Source organism: Phlebotomus papatasi, chromosome 2 (genome assembly GCF_024763615.1).
Source record: "Phlebotomus papatasi isolate M1 chromosome 2, Ppap_2.1, whole genome shotgun sequence".
NCBI classification, from domain to species: domain Eukaryota; kingdom Metazoa; phylum Arthropoda; class Insecta; order Diptera; family Psychodidae; genus Phlebotomus; species Phlebotomus papatasi.
Window position 1 is genome coordinate 49,859,816 of NC_077223.1, and position 23,059 is coordinate 49,882,874.

Below are 23,059 nucleotides of genomic sequence, written 5' to 3' on the forward strand. Positions count from 1 at the left end.
ACATTGACAAAATAAAATGCTCGTCGTAGCCTCACCGTATTTCGTTAATTTATGCATTTTCATTGCAATTCTTACGCAAATTTTCCATTACCGTATTACCTTATCTCATACTCGGTGGCACTAGGTGAAAATAATATAAGAAAATTGAAGAAATAAAAGGAAAATGCAATAAATGATGAGCAAGAAAACTGAAGGGAAAATTTTATCGTAGTTTTTTTTGCTCACCGTTTTTCGAATTTTCGTTTTATTTCTTCAATTTTCTTATGTTATTTTCACCCAGTGTCCCCGAATATGAGATAAGGTAATATGATAATCGAGAATTTGCGTAAGAATTTTAATAAAAATGCGTAAATTAACGAAATACGGTGAGCATTTTACTGTCAATGTGATTCTGCCCGAAATTATTATGGTATTTTTTGGAGTTGTAGAAATATTCGAAGATAGCTTTTTCAAAAACTTGATGACTAGGGGAAGGTTTTGAAGGTTCGTATTAAAAAAGGAGTCCAAGATTTAAGATTTTTTACTGAGTGCCACATATACCGAATCAATTATATCACTATATCAAAAAATCTCTTACTTATTGGGTTCATAATTCTGCCTCACAAAATTCCTGGAAGTCCTTAGATTTTCCTCTACAGGAAAATGAAAATGTAGTAGCATTTTTTACGAATGTGTCTGGTTTAACTCTGCTTCGTACCAGTTTTTGCCACTTCTGTAGGCCTCATTTTCCCCGGAAACATTACACCGGACACAAAAATTTGGGCATAACTACTTAGATGGAACTTTCATCTACTTGTTTTCACCATTTGTAGGAGGTATCACGCATTAAAAAACAATTTTAAGCTATTTTTCTAACACATGTTTTTTGACACTCGGAAAACCATTTTTTCCCTGCATTCTGACAGTCAGTGAAGAGCTTGGTTAGTTATGATTCTCTCATAATCACGTCTAATGTAATCCTCGGATTTTCTCTAACACCTCCAATGGGTCTTACAGAACATATTTCGGACGTAACTGATTTCAAAAATGACCAGCCACCAATTTAAAGTGAAATGTGGGAAGTTCCACTTTAAAACAAGGAAAATTAAATGAGAAATACTCAAAATACATGGAAGTGGCAATTTAAGAATCACATCTACCATAAGCAGTCTAGTTTCATCACTGCACAAATCAGAAAGTTGTAATCACACCTATTGTAATCCTTGTTTTTTCTCTAACGTCTCGAATCTGTCTTACAGAACATTTTTTGAACTTCAGTGATTCTTAGAATTACCAGTGATTAATTCAAAGTAAAATGTGAAAAACTCCGCTTGAAAACAAAGCAAATTGGATGAAAAATTCTAAAAACGCACCGCATGGGCAATGAAAGAATCACACCTACCATAAGCAAATTCAAGCTTAATGTTTAATTTGACAGAAGTGAAAAAAAAACATCTGATGAAGTCTCATTTTGATGGAGAAGTGCGTGTTTTCCTTCGAGATTTTAGTGAAAATTGTTTGTATCCCAATTTTCTTGTGAATTCAGTGGAATCTCTGATGAGTAAAATATCGCTAGTGGCGTGCACAATTGTGACCCAAAACAGTGAGGAATTCTCAAATTCAGTGGTCAGTAATTTTGACAGATGTTTTTATGAAGCTGCAAAATTCGATTTTCCTGAGCTGCAAAGGTGATAATTTTTATGAATTTTCCTCCACCCACAAAAACGATCCCCTTCAAGCAAAAGATTTTCACGGTAAATATTAACCCTAATAAACCCTCTATAACTTGCAATAGTTGCTTTTTCGAAAAGACACTTGCAGTGTGCAAAAATACATAAAATATTACACATCAGAATTACGATTTTAGGCCCATTTTTTATTTTTGCCTTTTGGACCCAGGAAAAAAGGCCTAGGCTTCCAAGTTTGTCAGGAAATGTGAGATGTAGGACTAGCTTTTAGATTATATGTCCATGGATGAAATTCATTTAGTAACTTGGAAAAAAATAAACTTTTACGAAGCTGCAACATTACGAAGGTGCAAAACCTTCCCCTATGGTATTGAATTGATCCGATATCGGTGAAAATATTACCATTTTTAAGTGTATTAGTTAACAAAAAAAGTTACCTTTTTTGTTAATTTTCCCCATAAACAGGTGTAAAATTAACATGAAAAATGTTGATTTATTTATACACCTATAAATTTTACGGTTATGTCGGAAAAAAGTTAATCGTACACTTTTTTTCCTCAATTATATGTAGGGTAAAGTGATACAAGAAGGACATATAATAAGGTGGGGTAACTGGGTTATTTTCCGAAGAGTGCTACTTAAACACTTGTTTTTGGACTGATGAAATTCTTTTGTACATCTTCTAAATCCATAGAATTATTCACTGTTTCATTCAGAAATATTATAGAAAAAAAAATTATCAAAAATATTAAAGAAAATTTATAAAATAATGATAATACTGAAATAAGTTAGCATGCACTAACTGGGTCGCCTTTTCGCTAATTCACTTTTAATTACAGTAGACTCTCGCTGAATCGGGTCTTTCTCAATCGGGTGACAAATTTTGTTGACAATTTTCATGTTTAATTACACTGTGCAACAATTTCAAACTTTTTTTTTGTCCCTGGGTTCTTATGCTATTTTTTCTATTGCTAGGGTCAAATGATTTACGAAAATGCTTATCATTTTGATTTCATTTGGATTTTGCGCCTGGTATTTACGAAAAACGGTTTTTTCCGTTTTTTGATACTTGGGTGCCTATATCTCCGAATCTGCTGAACTGATTTATTTCTTACTTTGGAACAATTTGTTGTCCTTTACATGCCCGATAAATCCTCTGAACAAATGAAGTTCGTACAACTGATACCAGGGGCGCTGTAGTCACAAATATGTCAGAAAACATGGAAAAATCGAACTTTTTAGCAACTTTGATCAAAAATATCTCGAAAACTAGGACTGTCCCTAACAATCTGTTTTGTGGGTTTGATAGAGAATTTAATCAGCTACATTTTCGTTCATGTACAACTTTTCTCTCAGATTATTTTTTAACCTCGATATTGAGGTTCAAACGAAAACGAGCACTCAGCCAACTAAAGAAAAACTTAACTATTTCGCACATTTTGACTTTTCTTTTCAAGTTTAGATAACCCAGAGTATTATTTTCACTTTTCTTACAGCTGTAGGACTTTATTAATACTTATTGCATTATAAAATGTGTTTAGATATAATACAAGGTAATAACTCAAACAATATCTTCAGTAAGATTTCAGTGTTATTTCAATCTTAAAAGACTATTACAAAAAAGGCATATTAACTGCATATTGCAAAATTTTAAATATTTCAAAGAATATTTCTTGTTAAATTTACGTTTTAGAATCAATAAGTATCTATTATTTTACCTTTGACATACCAGTTATATATGGAAAACTTTGCAAAAAATCCTTTTTCTAAATTCATTTCTTTTTATAATTCTTTAAAAAAATTTCCTACATTTATCTACAATCCTACAATTTTAACCTCATAATTACGGGATTTTCGTCGAAATAAATCTAAAACTAGTTTTTGAACTTGTAATTGTTACTTTATGTATATCACATATATGTTAAAGTTTTATACAAGTTTCCAAGTAATAAAATAATATTTAAAAATTTAAAATGTCATATAAAAATCACCATAATATCGATATTTAAGTATTAAATAATATAATAAAAGTTTGTACTGCCTAATTGCGAGGAAAGAAAGCAATAACACTCGAAATTGTGAAGGATTTATTAAGTTGGCTGAATGCTCATTTTTCGTTTGAACCTCAATTTCGAGGTTAAAAAATAATCTGAGCAAAAAGTTGTACATGAACGAAAATGTAACTAATAAAATTCTCTATCAAACCCATAAATCAGATTGTTAAGGACAGTCCTAGTTTTCGAGATATTCTTGATCAAAGTTGCTACAAATTTCGATTTTTACATGTTTTCTGACATTTATGGGACTACAGCGCCGCTGGAGTCGGTTGTACGAACTTCATCTGTTCATAGGATTTATCGGGCATCTAAAGGAGAACAAATTATTCCTTAGTGAGAAATAAATCGGTTCAGCAGATTCGGAGATATAGGCACCCAAGTATCAGAAAACGGAAAAAACCGTTTTTCGTAAATACCAGGCGCAAAATCCAAATGAAATCAAAATGATAAGTATTTTCGTAAATCATTTGACCCTAGCAATAGAAAAAATAGCATGAGAACCCAGGGACAAAATCATCGTTGCACAGTGTTATGAAGCTAATTCGATCAAATTCGCTGTAGTTCTTCCTATTTTATCGTGATTCTTTATAATTGAGGGCTTTTTGTGGAATTTACAAAGGCTTTGACGCTAAATTCTATCGCTAAACCGGATGACATTTTGCCCCATATTCCCGATTGAGAGAGAGTCTACTGTAAACCTTTGGATTTAAAATACTTTTTTCACAAGAAAAAAAAACAATAAATGTTTTCAATCACCCAGCTGTCATTAGCGAAAATATCACTGTTAGAAAATTTTTAGTGAAGAACCCAGCTGGCACAAGATTAAAATGAGTCGATTACACTCACTTATTTAATAGATAAAAATATTATTTTTGTTTTTTCTCAAACTTGAATACTTATATTATGTTACTGTAGTGACTATATTACGGAAATAAAAATGAAAATATTATTTTAAGTGGATTAGTCATAAATGATCCAGATAGCGAAGCGCCCGGATTAGCACACTTGCCTATAGTGTTACAAATTGGACAATTCGCCGGTACAAGTTGGACATGGCTTGACAGTACAAAATTTGTTTTTAAGTACAAGGAACCAAATTATAAAACTAAAGTATTAAAAATATACAAATAAAAATGAAGTACTAAATTTATCAAGAAAAAAAGCCCTTTCCAACTTGTACCACTTTACCCTATGTTCTTTCAAATTAGATGGATTTTACAAGGAGTTTTGAAATAAAAATTATATTGATTTTATTCTATCAGATATATGCATGGACGAGGTTGCTCAAAACGACATACAGTTGGGTGCACTGATGATTTACCAGCACCCCCTAGTACTGTTAGCAGTCCAATGGAGCCTCCTTTGACACATTCACCGGTAATTGGTGGCTCCAGTGGTGGACGAACAAGACGAAGTGGATTGCTGACAGTCACAGAACGGCCACCAGGTAAGATAGTGTGGCTAAAGGGAGAGGTGAATACCATAAACAGTAGATTTAATTACCGGAAAATAAGTAATGAACCTTGTAGAAATGTTAGAACACTCAGTAGAAAATATTTTCATATTAAACGCATGGATATTTTTACCCTTTTCACTTTTTTTTAATCACATAATTTCTTTTTATATTAATCTTAGCTGTTATCACTCTATAAAGACTTTTCTTTGCCATTTTCTTTTATTTGTTTAAATTTTGTTTTCCTTTTAATCTCACTCCTTCTTTTTTGTATTTTTTTTTTACTTTTTGGTTTTTGCTTGGATGTATAATAAAAAAAAACTGATTTTGGCTGCTATGTTGGTGTTGAACAAAACAAAAAAAAAAACATGTGTTTAGTCATAAGTCCCGAACTGATCAGAGAAGTGGAAGCACGCATGAATCGGAATTATCTACCACCTTCACTTATGCAAAATTCCCAGGGGCAATTGCAGCAAAATACCTCTGCTGCCCGTCGTTTTGGACGAGCCTGCAAATTGCCAACTGTACAGGAAGTTGGTGAGTTTGTCAACGATTTTGTATTGACCTCTATTTTCTTTTTTTTTTGTGCATTACCTTTTTTTCATTATGGTTAAAAGTTATTGGCAGAAAACGCTCATTGCAGAGAATGAAAAAGCGGCATTATACAAATAGGCAGTAAAAAAAAAAATTGGTCAGCAAAAAATTAAATTTGAACATTTATTAATGTTGAATTTTAATAGCAGTAAAATCATCGTGTAAGTTTTGGTAAAGCAAAGTGAATTATTGTCCATTTTACTTGGAACAATGTAAGAGGATAATTAGATATTTTAGACCCAGTTTCATCAAGATTTAGGTAGGGTAAGTGTGCTGAATTTCGTCCAGCTTTTAATTTCGGCCATTTTGAGTGTAACTTCGGCCAAGCAACTAAATTATTGATTTGACCTTCGAATAATCAATAATTCCTTTTTTTTATTTTAAATATTTATTCTTTTAAGAATGTAATAACACAAAAATCGTTAAATTTTGGGTTTAATTAAAATTAATATTGTGTTATAGATTCTTCGGCAGTGGCCTCTCAACATTTCATTTTTCCATACGTTTTTGCATAGAGGCACTGGAGACTATTGGCAAGTTCTTTCCTAAAGAGAATTGACTTATCAGTCTGATATATTTCGAAATCGTGCATTAAAAGCTATCTAAAAATACATATTTCATAATGTTCGCCAAAATTATACAAGAACCACGAGCAAATTTGTTTAAATCGCGGTGCAATAGCTGCAAAATTTTTACAAGGAAAAGTGGAAAATAGCTTCACTTTTTATTAGGCTTGATTGGCCCCTGATCTTCGGTGTGTGAAAAGTCTATCAAAAAAATGTGACATATCGCTTGTGTTGCTAGCAGTCTTGTATTTGTGAAGTGCAAATAATTTTGCCTTTGAAGTTTTTCATTAAAATTGATTAGGCGGAAGTGGGGCACGTTTGAAAGTGGGATACCTCTGAAATTGGGATTTTTACCCATTTTTAGGTTAAATTGAGCCTTATCGTGATATAATTTAGCTGCACAAAAAGATTGAGAAGTTAAATTACATTATGATATTGCTCAGTTCCACTTAAAAAAATTCAAAGGTGCCCCACTTCCCCCTAGTGTTCATTAAAGATTGTTTTTATTTATGTTAATATTGAATCGTTTTATAGATTTCAAGTGAAAGTTCCCAGTTGGTTACGTATTTCGCATAAAAAATAGACATTTTGTGAGCATCTCTCCAGGGAAGTAATGTTTACTATTTCGGCCACATCTTTTGCTTCCCTAAAATTCCTCTTTATTTTAGTTTTTTTTTCAATTTCTGGATTGTGAAATGCCCATAGAAAAATCAAAGCATCGTCTCTATACAAAAGATGATGTGGAAAAGAGATTGAAAGAGTTCAGGAAAGGCAAGTTGCTACGGGAATCTGTGCGTAAATTTGGAGTACCTAGGTCAATTCTTTAGGTTTTTAGGATAAATTACACAGAAGATCTCAGGGTTTGTGGATCATATAAATGTAAATATAAATGTATAAATATTTACCTCGTCCCGTATCAAGTTTAGAAATTTTCTATCCGTTGTTTCACACAAGGTGGTCACAAACAAGATGGCCGAAGTTCTACTCAAAGTGGCCGGAATAGCACGCAAAGCAATTTATATATTTTTATTCATTTTTCAATATTTTAGGAAGTGATTTAAAGAAAACAAAGACAAACTACTTTTCAAGGTTCCAATTAACCCTCCTAATAAACAAGTAACAAGAAATTTTAATATGTAGGGGAGACCGGGGCAGATTAGCCAGTAAATGAAAATTTTCATTGCGTATAATTTTTATTAAAATGTTTGCATGGTACTAACAAATACTTCAATAAATAGGAAATGAGGTGTAATTTAGGAATAAAGGGACAGATAATCCTAACCGGCTTATGTAGGTGAGATTCTTAACGTGAGCTAACTCGGAGTGCATGCAAGTTCGATTTGGAGCTGAAGTTGGGAGACGCCATTCAGTTATCTTGAATCAAATTCGTGAAATTATACAAATTTTGTATTTAAACCAAAATATCAAGGATTTGGATGAACTGACAGAAAAGTGTTATATGGGTGAAATGTAGACCAGAATGTTCTCTATAATTTTGTCGTAGAACTTGAACTCATCGATTACTCAGAAGCCAAGATAAGCGAGGTTTTTTGTTTCTTAACTCGTTTTTTCATCCAGAGTGCCCCAAGTGTTCATTTGTTGAACTTCAACTATATCAAAGAATTGTTGTATTTTGCGGGACTTTCCATTTAAACCCCTATTTTAAGTGTCTTGGTGGAGTAGAGGCAGTCAGATTGGCATCTGAGTGATTTCAAAGCGTTATTATTGGAAAAATCAATTTTTTCACACTTAAACGGCAAAATCGGAGTGATAGCGTAGTCTGATCGAAAAATGATGTATGGACGAAATGTAGAGACAAATGTGGTCTACAATTATGTTGAAGTAATTATCAAAATCGGTTCAGCGACAGTCGAGATAATTGAGGTTATGTGATATTGAAATTGGTTTTTCGACTGTGGCGCCCCTGGTGTTGGTCCCACGAAGTTCAAATATTCTAGAAAGTTGTAGCATTTGGTGAGATCTTTCGTTTAAGCCCTCATTCATCAAAATCGGTCACATAGAACCGGAGATATGATTTTTTGAATTTTGTGAACTTTGACCCCTCATATCTTCGGTTCTATTGAAACCACAGCGCACATACGCACCATTTTGGAAACGTCCTAGACTGGACTACAACATACTAAAATTTCATTAACTTGCACAATGCCGTTTTTGAGAAAAGTGACTTTGAATTTCGATGAATTTTGACGCTATCACAGCGCCATCTGTGGTGACTTTTTGAACTTCCATCTGAAAGTGCTCATTGAGACGAAACCAAAAAGGTAAAATTTAGGTCGCTATGTTAGTTAGAACCGGAGATACAGGCCGGTCAATGTTCGAACTTTGACCCTTTATAGCTCGGGTCAGGGGTTTTAGATCGACTTAAGGTTTTTTTTGTTTGATAGGTATAATCAACGGCTACAACATACTAAAATTTCAGCCCGATGCACAATGGAATTTTTGAGTTATTTAACTTTTAAGATTTAAAAATTTTCTTTTTAATAATAGCGCCCCTAGCGGTGGTTTTATGAACTTGCGATGTTAGAAGGGGAAGTGGCATTTCATGAGAGCTTTCCAAAAAGCCCTCACTTTTTAAATTCTGACAATTAGAACCGGAGTTATGGCCATTTTAAGAAATTTTTTTTGGACCCTTATAGCTCGGGTCAGGGGGGTCGGGGGACCTTAAGTTTGGTATTGATGGAAAGCCCTAAGGCCCAGCTATAACATACCAAAATTTGAACCCGCTCGATGCCATAGGGGCGGAGCTATTGAGAAAACAAAAAAAGGGGGGTCTTCAAAATGGCGGAAGGAGGGGTGGGGGGTGGGGGTCTATGCACCAAGTTGCAATTTTCACCCGATATATAACCTTTGCCGAAAACCGCAAGTAGATATCTTTTTTAGTTTAGGAGCTATTAAGCTCCAAAGAGCGGCCGGCCGGCCGGCCGGCCAGCCGGCCGGCCGGGAACGTAAAATAGCCACATATATATTCGTGATCAGGAAGTGCTGAAACACATTTTGGCCAAGTTTGAGCGCGATCGGACGACATGAAATTTTGTTAGGATTATAGTAGGTGAGATTGTTAAGAATCTCACCTAATAGTGGTTTCTTTAATATTCCTTCTAAGACAAGCTATAACACCCCACTGTCTAATACCATGCGTGGCTAATTCTATCCCGGTCTCGCCTATTAAAAATATAAAAAGAAAGTGATGTGAATTTCGATTTCATAAATACTCGCTGATCTAAAAGGTATACCGGAGACTTCAAATATTACAATTAGATCTAAGAATAGGGTAAGTGTACCAAATTTCGGCATATTTGCATGCAAGCGTCAAAGTCTCAAGTTTGAAATGTATTATTTTAAATACAAATTGATTTTTTTATTCTTTCTTCTTAAAGAGTGCTGCTTGGAACCTTGTAAAGAGTTTACCGTCTTTATTTACTCTAAAATAATTCTTAATACATTTTAAAATGAATAAAAATATAGACATAGCTTTGGTGCCCTATTTCGGCCACCTTCATTCTCATAGTTCCTTGCCCTTCGGGAATTCTTCCAATGCCTTTTTCACGTCATCTCGTTTGTCGAAGCTACATTTTTTGTTATTCTTTTGCATTGTACAATCTCTAGAGTACGTAAAATCTAAAAGTTCATGGAAATTCGAGGAACGAAAAAGGTGGCCGAAATTGCAAGCTGGTCGGAATTTGGCACACTTACCCTAAATACGTCCTCTTCAGGGTTTTTGCCTTCAGGATATTGGTTTTCAGAATTTTGGCTTTCGGGATTTTGACCGGGACCCATTTATTTATTTATTTACTGACCAAATTTTACTTCTTGCTGCTTATTTGTTTTCGTCAAAAAGTTCATTTACAGTTTGTCCGAAAATATAATATATATATAAATACAATATAAATTTACCCTTTGACATTTTTAACCATATAATTAGAACATTTCTATATTTATTTGCCTTTTTATTATATTTGAACACACCTAATTTTTTCGTGTATGTGTGTGAATGTACTTTAAAATTGTGTATATTTGATGCAATTGCATTTTTATTTTTATAATATTAGTATCACTAAAGGAAATGTTTCATTCATACAAATTAGAGAGTGTATAGAATGAACATTGAAATAATTTAAAGAGGTAGGTGGTGATTACTGATTTAGAGTGAAATATTGTGAAGTATCTTATAATATTCTAATATAAAATAAATATTCAGAGAAAGATGATCTTTTAAAATAAAAAATTCCCTGAAAGATCTAGAGGGGGAAGTGGGGCACTTTTGAAAACGGGGCACCTTTGATATTGATATTTTTCTCCTATGTTTAAGTGGATCTGAGCCATATCATAATGCAATTTAGCTTCTCAATCTCTTTGTGCAGCTAAATTATATCATGATAAGGCTAAATTTTATTTAAAAGTATGTGAAAAATCCCAAATTCAAAGATGCCCCACTTCCCCCTACATATACTTTTTTTGTTTTTGTCTCTCTCATTAATAAGTGCTTTGTCCTTTGAAATTCAGGTCGCTATAGTCCCGTGAGGCGTGCTTCTGAAGGCTCTAGGATCAATACACAATTTCAGGGACCGTTTCAAGAATGTCAGCAACTTCAGAAAGGACTTGCTCAACGAAATCTTCTAATTACTCCAAGTCCTCCGCTTATTGATAATTGTGTCAGTTTGCCAGGTAAAATATTTAAATTATTTTATCATTTTTTTTCTAAATTGATCTGATTTTTAAAGAGATCGATCACTATGATTTTTCTATTCACTTTGTTTTTTTTTCGTTGTTGTAAAAGTAATAATAATAATACTTAATGCTAATGCGATATCCCATACAACAGACACAAAGCTAATAGTAATAGAATCATATTTAGGGTCGTTGGAAAGGTCTTAGAATTCCTGATAAGACTGAACCGATTCCAATCGGTTATAAACCGATGCATAACGTAATTATTTCTTATCCGAAATTCAATTATCGGTCGTGAATCGGTAAACTTAAGAAGTAATTGCCCAGAGCAGTGGGAAAACTCAGAGAAATCCTTGAACTCGTGAACAGCATCATTTTCTTATGAATTGAACTGATAAAGGAACCCTTAAAACTTAACCGGTTCAAATCGGTTGTTAGCCCGTAATGAATCGGTTATGAACTGATAACTAATTTTTGTCCAAAAATCAATTTTATTACTCATAAATCTATTTTGGGGGATATTTTGAGTAATTCATGAATCGGTTTAAATCGGTGGAGAACCGATAAACGGTAAATGATGCGAAAGTACTTTTGAGATAGCATCTAAGCCAGGAGTTCGAGCACTTCGCAAACTTTTTCTATTTCTATTTCGTGGTCTTCTTTTTCTCTTTGCCCGTCTGAAATACTGGAGAAATCTAAAATTTACAAATTGTGTCAATCTACAGGAAATTAAGTTACCGAAATTATGTACCAGAATTTCCCATTGCAAGAAATGTAATGTTTCTTCATTAGTTTTTAATACCTGTAGTATATTTTTTTACTGATCGTTAAAATATGTATTGCTCTCTATAGTTAAAGCGTGTCGAAGGAAAATTTTCCCTATCACATGTGAACCACAGTATATATTAAACAAAAAAAAAACAAATGTATTTTCAGAAAGATAATTTTATTGAGATTTTTCTGGGATTTTGTTTTGCTTTAATCGAATAACTTTTTGCCAAATTCTTGCACCTTCTTCTTAATTCCCTTCACTAAGGATTTGATAAATTCGTCTCCACGGTTTCGGATGGCTTTCTTCATCCTGAGATTCTATTTTACCCAGTATTTCTCAATCTTCCGGAGTGCAATACGGGTTAAACATCTTTCCCATAGCCTGGAAATCCTTTGAAAAGATGATCGTTAAGTTTCCTAGACCTTGCTTTAGCATTTTGACGCTATTTTGTCAGTCCGATGGGGACCAGCGTGAGCTTTGTAGGTTGTCAAACCATTCCTCTTCTTGATTTTCTGGACCAAGCTCCAATGTATTTCCATCTTTTTGCCAACATCTCGCACGCAAAGATTAAGTTGATTTTCGAAAAGCTCAAGAACTCTCTTTTTAATATTCTCTTGTCCTGAATCGCAGGCTTTCGGCTACTTCCTATTGGATTCTGAGCAACAATCTTGAGTTCTTTGAACCGAATTATAATCTTCCAGACCAGTGGAGCGGAACACTTCCCGGTCAAATTGGTGATTTCAGTATAAGGGCAGAATCACATTGGCAATAAAATGCTCGCCGTATTTCGTTAATTTACGTATTTCCATTACAATTCTTACGCATATTTTCCATTACCGTATTACCTTATCTCATACTCAGTGACACTAGGTGAAAATAATATAAAAAAATTGAATAAATAAAAGGAAAATTCGATAAACGGTGAGTAAAAAAATGTAAGAGAAATTAATCGTACAGTTTTTTTGCTCACCGTTTATCGCATTTTCGTTTTATTTCTTCAATTTTCTTTTTCACCTAGTGCCACCGAGTATGAGATAAGGTAATACGGTAATCGAGGATTTGCGTAAGAATATTCCTAAATTAACGAAATACGGTGAGCATTTCACTGTCAATGTGATTCTGCCCTAACTCGCATTTCGATATTAAGATTTTTGTCAACTTTTAATTTTTGCATGCTCTCCATCTTTTTGCAATAACTCAGTCAAAAATCAATATTTTTTAACAAGAATTTCACCAAAAGAAAGATGATTAAATTCTCTTGAAACGACATTAAAGAAAAAAATATAAAATCCAAAGCCTACTGTGACTAACTTCATTTCAAGCATTGGGAAAAATTTTTCTTCGATACACGGTAAAAAATTTCAGCACATATTTGTTCCAAAACCTAGCTCGTCCACGGACACCACAATTTTTGGCATAATTTTGTTCATTTTACGAGACTCAAAAAGATAATCAATATTAGTAACGAATTTGTTCCAAAACGTGGCTCGTCCACGGACACCGAATTTTTTTTTTGGAATAAATTTGTACCTTCTAGGAGAAACAAAAAGATAGGGGAAACTGGGGCACCACCAAACACGGGGTACCACCAAATACTGCGATTTTTTAATCGGATATTCGACTTCAGAGGATAAGACCGATAGGAATTTATAGGCACTATAGGGATGCTTGTTCACTGAAGGAATGGTCGAGATAGTCCAAGTAGTTTAGAAATAAAAATTAGTGTTTGGTGGTACCCCGTGTTTGGTGGTGCCCCAGTTTCCCCTACACAATATTAGTAACGAATTTGTTCCAAAAAATAGCTCGTCTAGTATGAAATCGTATCCCTCCTCACATTCAGTCACCCGTCACCGAAGCGAAGAGGACGCCAAATCTATGGCAATTTTCGTGCTACATGGTTTCACATTTTTAATTCGAGATTCCCTTCCCCTCCTGCTGCCAGCACTCGCATATGATTTCGTTATGCACGCGTCTGAATAAAACATACTTAAGTTGATTCTTATTTGATGTTCCTTATAAACTTTCGCCACCGAAATCCATCTCGACTGAAAATCCATCTCGGCCTTAAGTGTAAGACGAAATCTTTTACACGAATTTGTTCCCGACAATGGAGACAAAAAGATTCCCCACATGAGTAACGATTTCGTTCCAAAAATTATCTCGTCCACGGACACCGAAAATTTTTGGAAGAAATATGTTACAGATGTAGGAATAATATTGTTATAAAAAAATGTACCAATTTGATCCTGACAGTGGGAACAAAACAGCCAAGTGCAATAAATTCTGTTCCAAATTTCAGGAACAAATTTAACGAAATCAACTCAAATTTGTAGACATTCCACCTTATCAAAACAGTTTCAAAAGAAAACTCTAACAAAATTGTAAATAATATTTCGTAACAAAACTGTAAAGAAAACTTTTTGGAAGAAAACTTGTTTCAATATTTTGGTCAGTGTTCAAACGTTTTTACCGTGTACACTTTAGAAGCCAAGGTGCATCAAAATCAAGAAAATGAATAACGTTCTTGCCATCCGCCCCTCTGCAGAATTCTGTTAATAAATTTTATTGTTGATGTTCTTGTAATAATTTATCCTTAGGATCACCGATACATTATAGACTGAATGAGGACCAGGGGGCTCATGACATCGATATCCCAGCGGATAAGATGATAATGCTGATGTCAGGTTTGGAGCGTTTGCTTAATGAATGTCGCATCAGTGTGGAAACAGCCAACAGTATTTTGACGACGAGACGTGTGCCACTTGAATTGGCACAACATCTTGGCCTTATGGCTCATTCGGGCAACAATGGCCTTGATGTGTCCTCACCAGCAAGTCACAGCCAAAGTGTATCACCAATTCCGAGCAATTTTGTCAAAACGAGTGGTTTCAGTTCACCCCTGGCTCATTATAGTGGTAGTGCATGTGCATCACCAATCTTCAATACATCCCCCATGCATCAGATTACGAAGGGGATCAGTGGACTAAATACAGGCGGCGGATCAATCTCCAAGGGTACTTCGGCTGTGTCTGAATCAAATCAGCCTTTAGATCTGACAATGGATGTTGGAGCGGGTGGTGAAGGAAATGCTCAATGGTATATTCCGGGGAATTTTTATGAGTTGAAGCCACTAAATCTGTCTCCGGTACAACAATTGAGGATTATTCCTACGCCACCAGCTTCACCCAATTTGTGCATCATTCAAGAGGAGAATTCTGTGGCCAGGGCAACTGTGGATGTGCAAAATCCAGTAATAGTGACTGGTGATGAGACCACAATGTCGCATCCACATCCGCAGATTTGTCTGACTGATGTTCAGGGCAGTGAAATAACATTGGTAGCATTGTCAGATTCCAGTCGTGACAGCGAAGATTCTCTGGATATTCACAATTCCATTGGGCTTCAGGGACTTGTGATTACAGAACCATCAAATGATATGCCGTCAATAACACGTGGCGTTGGTCGAAAGGCCAGTCTCGAGAGTGAATCAACTGCCACTAATAGTTCCAAAGGGAATGTAAAGGAAATAATTGAGGCTGATACGAGGCGAGGAAGTGATAAATCACTGGGATTTAGTGATGATAGTCTCAGCAATGACTCTAATAATCTCTCACCCAGCCAAGAACCCTCAACAAGTTCGGGTTTTAGGAGTAGTGTTGATTCGAGGAGTGAGATGGGAAATGGTGAAACACCCCTTGAGGATGTCCTCGAGGAGTGCTATGAATTGCCACTGCCACATGAGTGCTCAAATCTCGATCCGACACACATACTAGAACTAGTGAAAAAAACAATTGACTCGAAGATGCCACCAAAGGGATTTGTGCTCAATCGTGTAGATGCCGATCGGGATGTAGCTTTGGTGGACATCTCGAATCTCAGTCTCGAGTACTCAGGTGGCCTTCAAATTGAGTTGCAGGTATATGAGGGTCGCAAAGACAATGGTGTACGTGGAATTAAGCTCAGACGCATCTCAGGGGATCAATTTGAGTATGGGAAACTATGTCAGCAACTCATTAGTTCCCTCACAGTGTGAATTCCAGAGATCCATTCCTGTGAAGATGATGGTCCAGGTAAATTTACACACTGATAAATTTATGAAAATTTACGTAGATGATTCCCATGAAATTAGTTTTTTAGATGCAATTTTTTTAATCAATTTTACATTTATTCGAATTTCATTTATAATTTTGTCTAGTAGGGTAAGTGAGCCAAATTTCGGCATAGATGCATGCAAACGCCAAAGTCTCAAGTTTGAAATGTAATATCTTTAATAGAAATTGATTTTTTTATTCCTTCTTCTTAAGGAGTGTTGCTTAGAACCTTGTAGACAGTTTATCGTCTTTATTTACTCTAAAATCATTCTTAATACATTTTAAAATGAATAAAAATGTAGACATAGCTTTGGTGCCCTATTTCGGCCACCTTCATTCTCTTAGCTCCTTGCTCTTCAGGAATTCTTCCAATTCCCTTTTCACGTCATCTCGTAAGTCGAAGCTACATTTTTTGTTATTCTTTTGCATTTTATAATCTCTAGAGTACGTAAAAACTAAAAATTCATAGAAATTCGAAGAACAAAAAAGGTGGCCGAAATTGCAAGCTGGCCGGAATTTGGCACACTTACCTTATCTCTTTTTTTTAATGAAAAAATTAACATATTAGCGTATTCAGCAAGATATAGGGGAAAGTCCTCTCCCTTGGAACGTTCATGCCTTCGAATAATGTCAAATTCTGTTATTTTTTCCTAAGAGACTTCCACATAATTACCACGTAATTATCAATAATTGATGATAAGCTAACTAATATTTAATAGAAATGTGTAAATCTCTTGGGTAAAATAAAAGAAAATTCACATTATATAATTACGAATTATTATGCAAATATAATGCCTGCTAAGTCATTTTGACTTCAGCATTTTTCAACGTCTAATTAAAAAGTTATAAGGAATTGCTCGGAATTTGGGACAGCTTGTAATTTTGGACACTGAGGGTAAAGTTGGATTACTACAAATTGACTAAAATTACGGAATTTTATTCCAATATTTAATGAATAATTAATGAATAATGTATTCTCTAACTAAATATTCATTCTATTTAGAAGATTTTGCTTTCAATTTTGTTTAACTTTCGTGAAGTTCCGTCGTTGCAGGTGACTTTGCACTCTGCTGTTCCTGAGACTTTCATAAAGTCTAGCACTTATCGATGATCTTCGCCGATCCGGTCTACCATGTCAAAGTATATAAGGATATGTTATGTACCAAGTAAGGTACAATGATCCTCAAAAGGATACTTGTAGTTTCAGTAATAGTCAATGAAATGCTAGTTATAGGTGTTTTGTCAAAAAACGGTTCCGTGAAAAAGTTAGCTGAAGGTGCAATTCCAAAATCGATTTCAGAGTAGTAAATTGCCCAAATCCAATCTAAATTTACCTGGCTAGAATAATCCACTTCGATTTTGTTCAATTTTTTTTTATTAAAATACTTTTTTTTCACTATTAACTTGAAAAGAACGCAAGATTTAGTAGTACCTGATGAAAATTTAATGAGCAAATTTTGCTCATAAATTTGCTCAATTCTCATTAATTTGCTCATTAATTATCAATCGTATTTACGCTATTTTAATCTATTTAAACCAATTTTTGTGACTCGAGTCCACTTTTTTATCACTAAATGATTCGATTTCTAAAAGCTTTTGACGAAAATTTCACATTAGGACACATATCAGCAACAATTAATATGAATCACATTAAAATTTTAATGTGAAATTCTCTAGTGTGATACAACGGTAGGGGAAAGCCCGCTACCTTCGGACGACTTAAACTTCGAATAACTCGTTTTTTTTCTATATCCTTTTTAATTAATTTCACCCATTACAATATTATATTTTAATAGAAAGTCCAATGCCTCAAATTTCCTTAAAAGGGCCATCGGTCAAACCCATTTAGCACATGGAAAAAATATATAGTTATCCGAAGCTTCAGTAGTCCGAAGGTAGCGCGCTTTCTCCTACTACTTAAATTCATTAATATTTTATTATTTTCATGGGAATCATTGATAATCATCTAAATAAATCGTCAGTTAAATCAGCAACTGTGCTAACTGCATTTTCTTTTTGTCTGCATTCGTTGCAAATGCTACGCAGCGGTGCGTCATTTACAGTGAATGCAGACACAAAGCAAATGCAGTTAGCACAGTTGCTGTTCCAACCGACGAAATGTTGTGTAAAACATATATAATCGAAAAATCTCGTCTTAGTAATAAACTCTATCTTATTTTCTTTCTTTCTAATCGCTCATCGATGTTCAGATGGCTAAATGTGCCGCTCAGAGAAAACAAACAGGCTATTTTAATAGGGAAAAATGCATGTACGATAGATTGTTTTTGCTCGCAGCAACTTAAATGATCTGCCATAGAAATAGCCAGTATGATCTGTAATTATTTAATTTAAAAAAAAATTAAAAAAAAGAAAGAATTTATCAGATCATAAATTATTTTAGATGTTACTTCTTAAATTTAGGTGCCATATTTAGCTTGTTTTAAAGCTTTCCTTTGAAAGAGTTTGTTTTTTTTTGTGTTTTATTTGAAATATAATTTCATAAAATAGTGTTTCATTATATTGTGAATAATCTTTTGAAGAAAAAATAAAAAAAGAAAACAGCGTTCTAAATTTCTACTCACAATAAAAGCAAATAGGAGAATGAAAAAATAGTGAGATGAAAGAAATGATGATAGGAACTTTGAAAAATGAATGAGAACCAAATAGAAAATTACACTCAATGAGAGAAAAAAAACAAAATAAAAAAATTAATATAAAAACATTAAATTTAAAATCGATCTTTATATATTATATATATCACGTAATAATTAAAAGAAAATCATTCCAGAAGTATGCCCTGAAGTGGAGAATTAAAGCACAACTCTGTATTGTAAGTTTCTTTTGTCCGTTTGACTACCACGTCTAAAGAAACCATACATCAATATAGAGATAATTATAAATTTGTGAATTTTTTATCCTTGTTTCGTAAAACATATAACAAGAGGTATATATTATACATAGGTGGGAAATTAAAATATGCAAAGATTATGTAAATAGTGATTTTATTTAATGGTTAGGGTAAAAATGTAATATATTTGTTCACATTCCTAGAATTTGGGTATAACAATGTACACAATTAAAGAATTTTTGGTTTCATACGAGAAATGAACTAAGGTAAGTGAAGCATGTATCGAAGCATGAAGGTCGGATCGTCACCCCAAAATAAAATGATTTTTTTTTGAAAATTATTCTTCGCTTTTAACGAATTATCTTTTGTAACATGCTTTCCATTTTAGTAACTAATGAAAGACATTTTGCAAAAAAAAAAAAAACATTTAATAAAAGGGAATGGATAATTTTCAAAAAAGGAAATCAAGAGGTTACGATCCAACCTTCATGATCGATAGATGTTTCACTTACGTTAATGTAAAGGGAAGATATTGTAGATTTGCTACTTGTCAAGGATAAAGTTTTAGTTTGATGTATTAGAATGGGATTTATATACAATTTTTCTTTCTCACGATGTCCACAAGAAATATTCTAAATTAATCTGGGGGGTAAATGATAAACTTATCGATAATATCGAATCCTAGTATCGTTAAATTCATATCTGATAGACTATAAGTAAATATAGACTTTTTAAGCATTGTCTGGTCATTTATTGTAACATTCTTGGTAGAATGTGACTACTGATAAATAAATATCTACGGTAACTACAAAAAGCGTAGCTAATATTACTACAATTTCTCTGAATCGACAGTCGATACTATCGAAAAGAAGTTGTATCATGTTAACCCCTGGATTTGAAATAATCTCAATGAAAATAACCTTGCAAACAAACACACTGATACACTCTAATATTTCTGATTTCTAATATTTAAAATTACAGCAATGAAAATCTTTTCTCATTAAGTTTTGCTCTGGACGGAAAATTTCGGTATTTGCTGCATATTAAACAAGTTGAGTATGTAAGGGAGATCGGGGTAGAATTAGACAGCAAATGAAATTTTTTGTTACCTCTATAATTTGTGAAAAACATGTTTGAGTCACAATGATAAATATTTCAATGAATAGAGGGGGAGTATCTTACTCTAAACTAGTTTGCTTAATATTCTTTCTAAGGAAAACTATAAAAACACCACTGTCTAATTCTGCCCCAGACTAATTCTACTGTTGCCTAATTCTGCCCCGGTCAGCCAATTGCAGTTTGTTGTAATTTAAAAATATCATATCATACAGCCACAATATTTATTTACACTTTTATATACAATGAGTAGAAAAACTGGTGGTCACTTGAATTGGCGAATAAAAGGGGAAAAAATGAAAATGAAAAAAATTAAAAAATGAAGGTCGGGGATTGTCATTCCAAAATTAAATGGCTTTGAAAATTATTTATCTTTTAAAGAATTATCTTTAGCAACAAGTGTTAACCAAACCAATAATAAGCTCAGGGATAAGCTTATGGGATTCTTCACTGAGAAAAAAAAAGAGGATGCGATTTACTTTTTTTCCTCATAACTTTAACACTTTTTAGGTGTAAAAATATATCAACATTGTTTAATGTTAATTTTACACCTTTTTTAAGAGTAAAATTAACATGAAAAAGGGTAACTTTAACCCATAATACACCTAAAAAGCATAATATTTACACTGATTTCGGATCAATACTGCAGGGTAAAATTAATATTTCCGGAATGTTATTTTAACTTTTTCGGATTTCTCTCAGTGTTCAGACGCTACCGTGGAGTGCTTGTATCTCGGATTGCGTGAAAATCCGATTGTGAGTTGAATTTTGGTAGTGAAGAAACTGTTCTCAGTTCTGAGTGTTCTTCTTTACTCTCAAAATCCAACCAACAAAAGAATTTTCGAGCATTCCGAATTGCAAGCACTCCGAGTTGCATGCATTTCGAGGTCACCTGTAAATAATCTCAGCTACCATAAGCTTATCTGGGCTTATCGCTGGTCATTTTCTGATTTAAATAGCTTGAGTACAGAAGGCCAAAACAATATCACTGATTAAACATTAGACATAGAGTTCGGTCAATTTCACAATAGTAAGGGTCAGGGTACAGTGAAGTGGAATAAGCTAAGCATGGATGCAATTTATCGTTCGAAAGGTCTTAAACTTAGATATAATATATTGAAAGTTCAATTCAATTCAATTATATATTTCTCCTCAGTTATGCTTTGTTGCATCTGCCGCCGACTTACCACTAGGGTAAATGTCCTAATTCAAAACCATTTCCAGGCGCATTAACTTTAACAGAAGATTCAACACATTAAGTTCATATTTTTTTCTGAAGAGAATTACATAAATTTGCTCCTTGACTCTTCTAGAAATGTTACTGTTTAGTGAAAATTCTTTAGATATAATTTGAAAACTTCTTAAATACAAGAAAAATACGCGAGCGTAAAATGCTTCTATTGGAAACATATTAATCCAAATGGAGACACGGGAAAGTTCCTAATTGGAAACAAAAAGTGTAACTGAAACCGCTACGAAAGGCTTCCAAAACCTTCTTGAGTTGTTCTTGAGTGCAGGATTTGTTCTTATTCCTGGTCTCTTCTAATTTCCCAACTAAAACAATAAGAAAATCTCTCCAAAAAATCATATTTCCGGAGTTTCCTATTGAAGCATTTGTAGACACTTTAGAAAAATACTTTTTGTTCACGAAATAGGTAATTATTTCATTTGACAGCTTCACGTACCGTTAACAATAAAGATTAGCACTTAATTTAACTAAAATTAGCCAGAAATATTACATAAATGTTAAACAAAACGAATAAACAACAGTCACCTTATTGTGTTTTTCATTGGAAAACATGGTCGATCGATGAAAAATTCGATGGTGAAAAGGTACCCTTCTAATTTTTCTGAGAAATTAACAAATTAAAATTTGTGAATATGAATGGATTTTCGCTTTATTTAAAGCAAAATTAACTAAATAATGAGACTGTGGTATAGAAAATATATAAATATAATAATTTAGTACTGTATTTATCGTGAAAACAATGATGTTTCCATTTGGAGTAGCGAAAAGTTTCCATTTGAAGCAGGTTTTGAATTAGCTTAATTTACCCTACCGATCTCATCAGGTAAACGGCAGAAACGCTGAATCATAGTTCGCATATGCCAGAAAATGTTTTGTGTGTGTCAAATATTATAATTTTACAGTAATTTCAATTCAAATAATGGATAAATAAAGATCCCAATGTTGCGTGGAGGGCACTCAATGGGTCAAATGGTAGAGCACTTGCTCTATAATGCAAGTGTCCCGGGTTCGGAGCCCCTTTTGGTCACCAGGAATTTTTCTAGCGTTAAAGGTGTTCGGATTGCATCCAGTGATCTTCACTGCACTTGATTCCATGGGGAATTTGACTGACAACCCCATCCCTGTATAAGAAAAATAATAATGGATGTCTCAAACTCCCCATGTGGGAAGGCCTAGTTCCTCTATCACTAAGAAAAAACAGGGGTACACCTTATTAAAATTTTACACCTTATTAAGGGTAAAATTAACATGAAAAAGGGTACCCTTAAACCCTAATACACCTAAAAAGGGTAATATTTACACCGATTTCGGATTAATAATGCAGGGTAAAATTAACATTTACGGAATGTTATTTTAACTTTTTCGGATTTCTCTGTCAGTGTTAAAAAAAACAATTCAATTCAATAGGGATATGGCTTCTCTCCAAAATAAAAGCCTTTTTAAATTAAAATAAATTGTAAAAGTTATACCTTATTTACGAATACGTGAAATTTTTCAAAAGAGCAAAACAAGAGACCATAACAATGTAATATGTCAATAATTAAAATATTTCTTTAAAGCTTAAACAAGAATGAGTATATAAAGTTGAAGTAGTGCGATGCAAAATCTTTGTTGACACAAAGATTTTTATAGAGATTGTGTGAAAATTTGTGTGATTATGAACCACACTTTAAAAAAAAAACAGTTCTTAGTAATCTATATAAAATTATCTACTGTATATAGAAAAAAACAGTATAATTCTATTAAATTTACACAAAATGTGTAAAAAAAATAAAAATAATTATTTGTTGTGTAACTCTGAGTAAATAGAAGTTAAAGGAAAAGTGTGCAGATCATCTCAAGATGTAAATAATTGAAGATACATTATTATATACAAAAAATAATTACATAAAAAGACTGCTGTGATCTAAGTAAATGAATAAATGGATTTGTAATCATCACAAATGATTTTAAATGC

General features: G+C 33.4%; 1 protein-coding gene across 5 annotated transcripts in view; it reads left to right on the forward strand.

Moving 5' to 3' along the window:
• The window catches only part of LOC129801454 (serine/threonine-protein kinase SIK3), a 91,490-nt gene that overhangs the window by 15,963 nt on the left and 52,468 nt on the right, over positions 1–23,059 (forward strand). For 4 of the 5 annotated variants that reach the window (XR_008751697.1, XR_008751698.1, XR_008751699.1 and 1 more), the window contains exons 6-9: positions 4,987–5,171; positions 5,556–5,714; positions 10,862–11,023; positions 14,396–15,868. Coding sequence is in view for 2 of the 5 variants with exons in the window: in XM_055846531.1 (XP_055702506.1) it covers positions 4,987–5,171; positions 5,556–5,714; positions 10,862–11,023; positions 14,396–15,831 (1,942 nt within the window). In the remaining 3 variants the exon portion in view is untranslated. Of the gene's footprint in view, positions 1–4,986; positions 5,172–5,555; positions 5,715–10,861; positions 11,024–14,395; positions 15,869–18,099; positions 23,047–23,059 lie in introns of those variants that run through there. The other variant, XM_055846530.1, reaches the window with a different exon arrangement.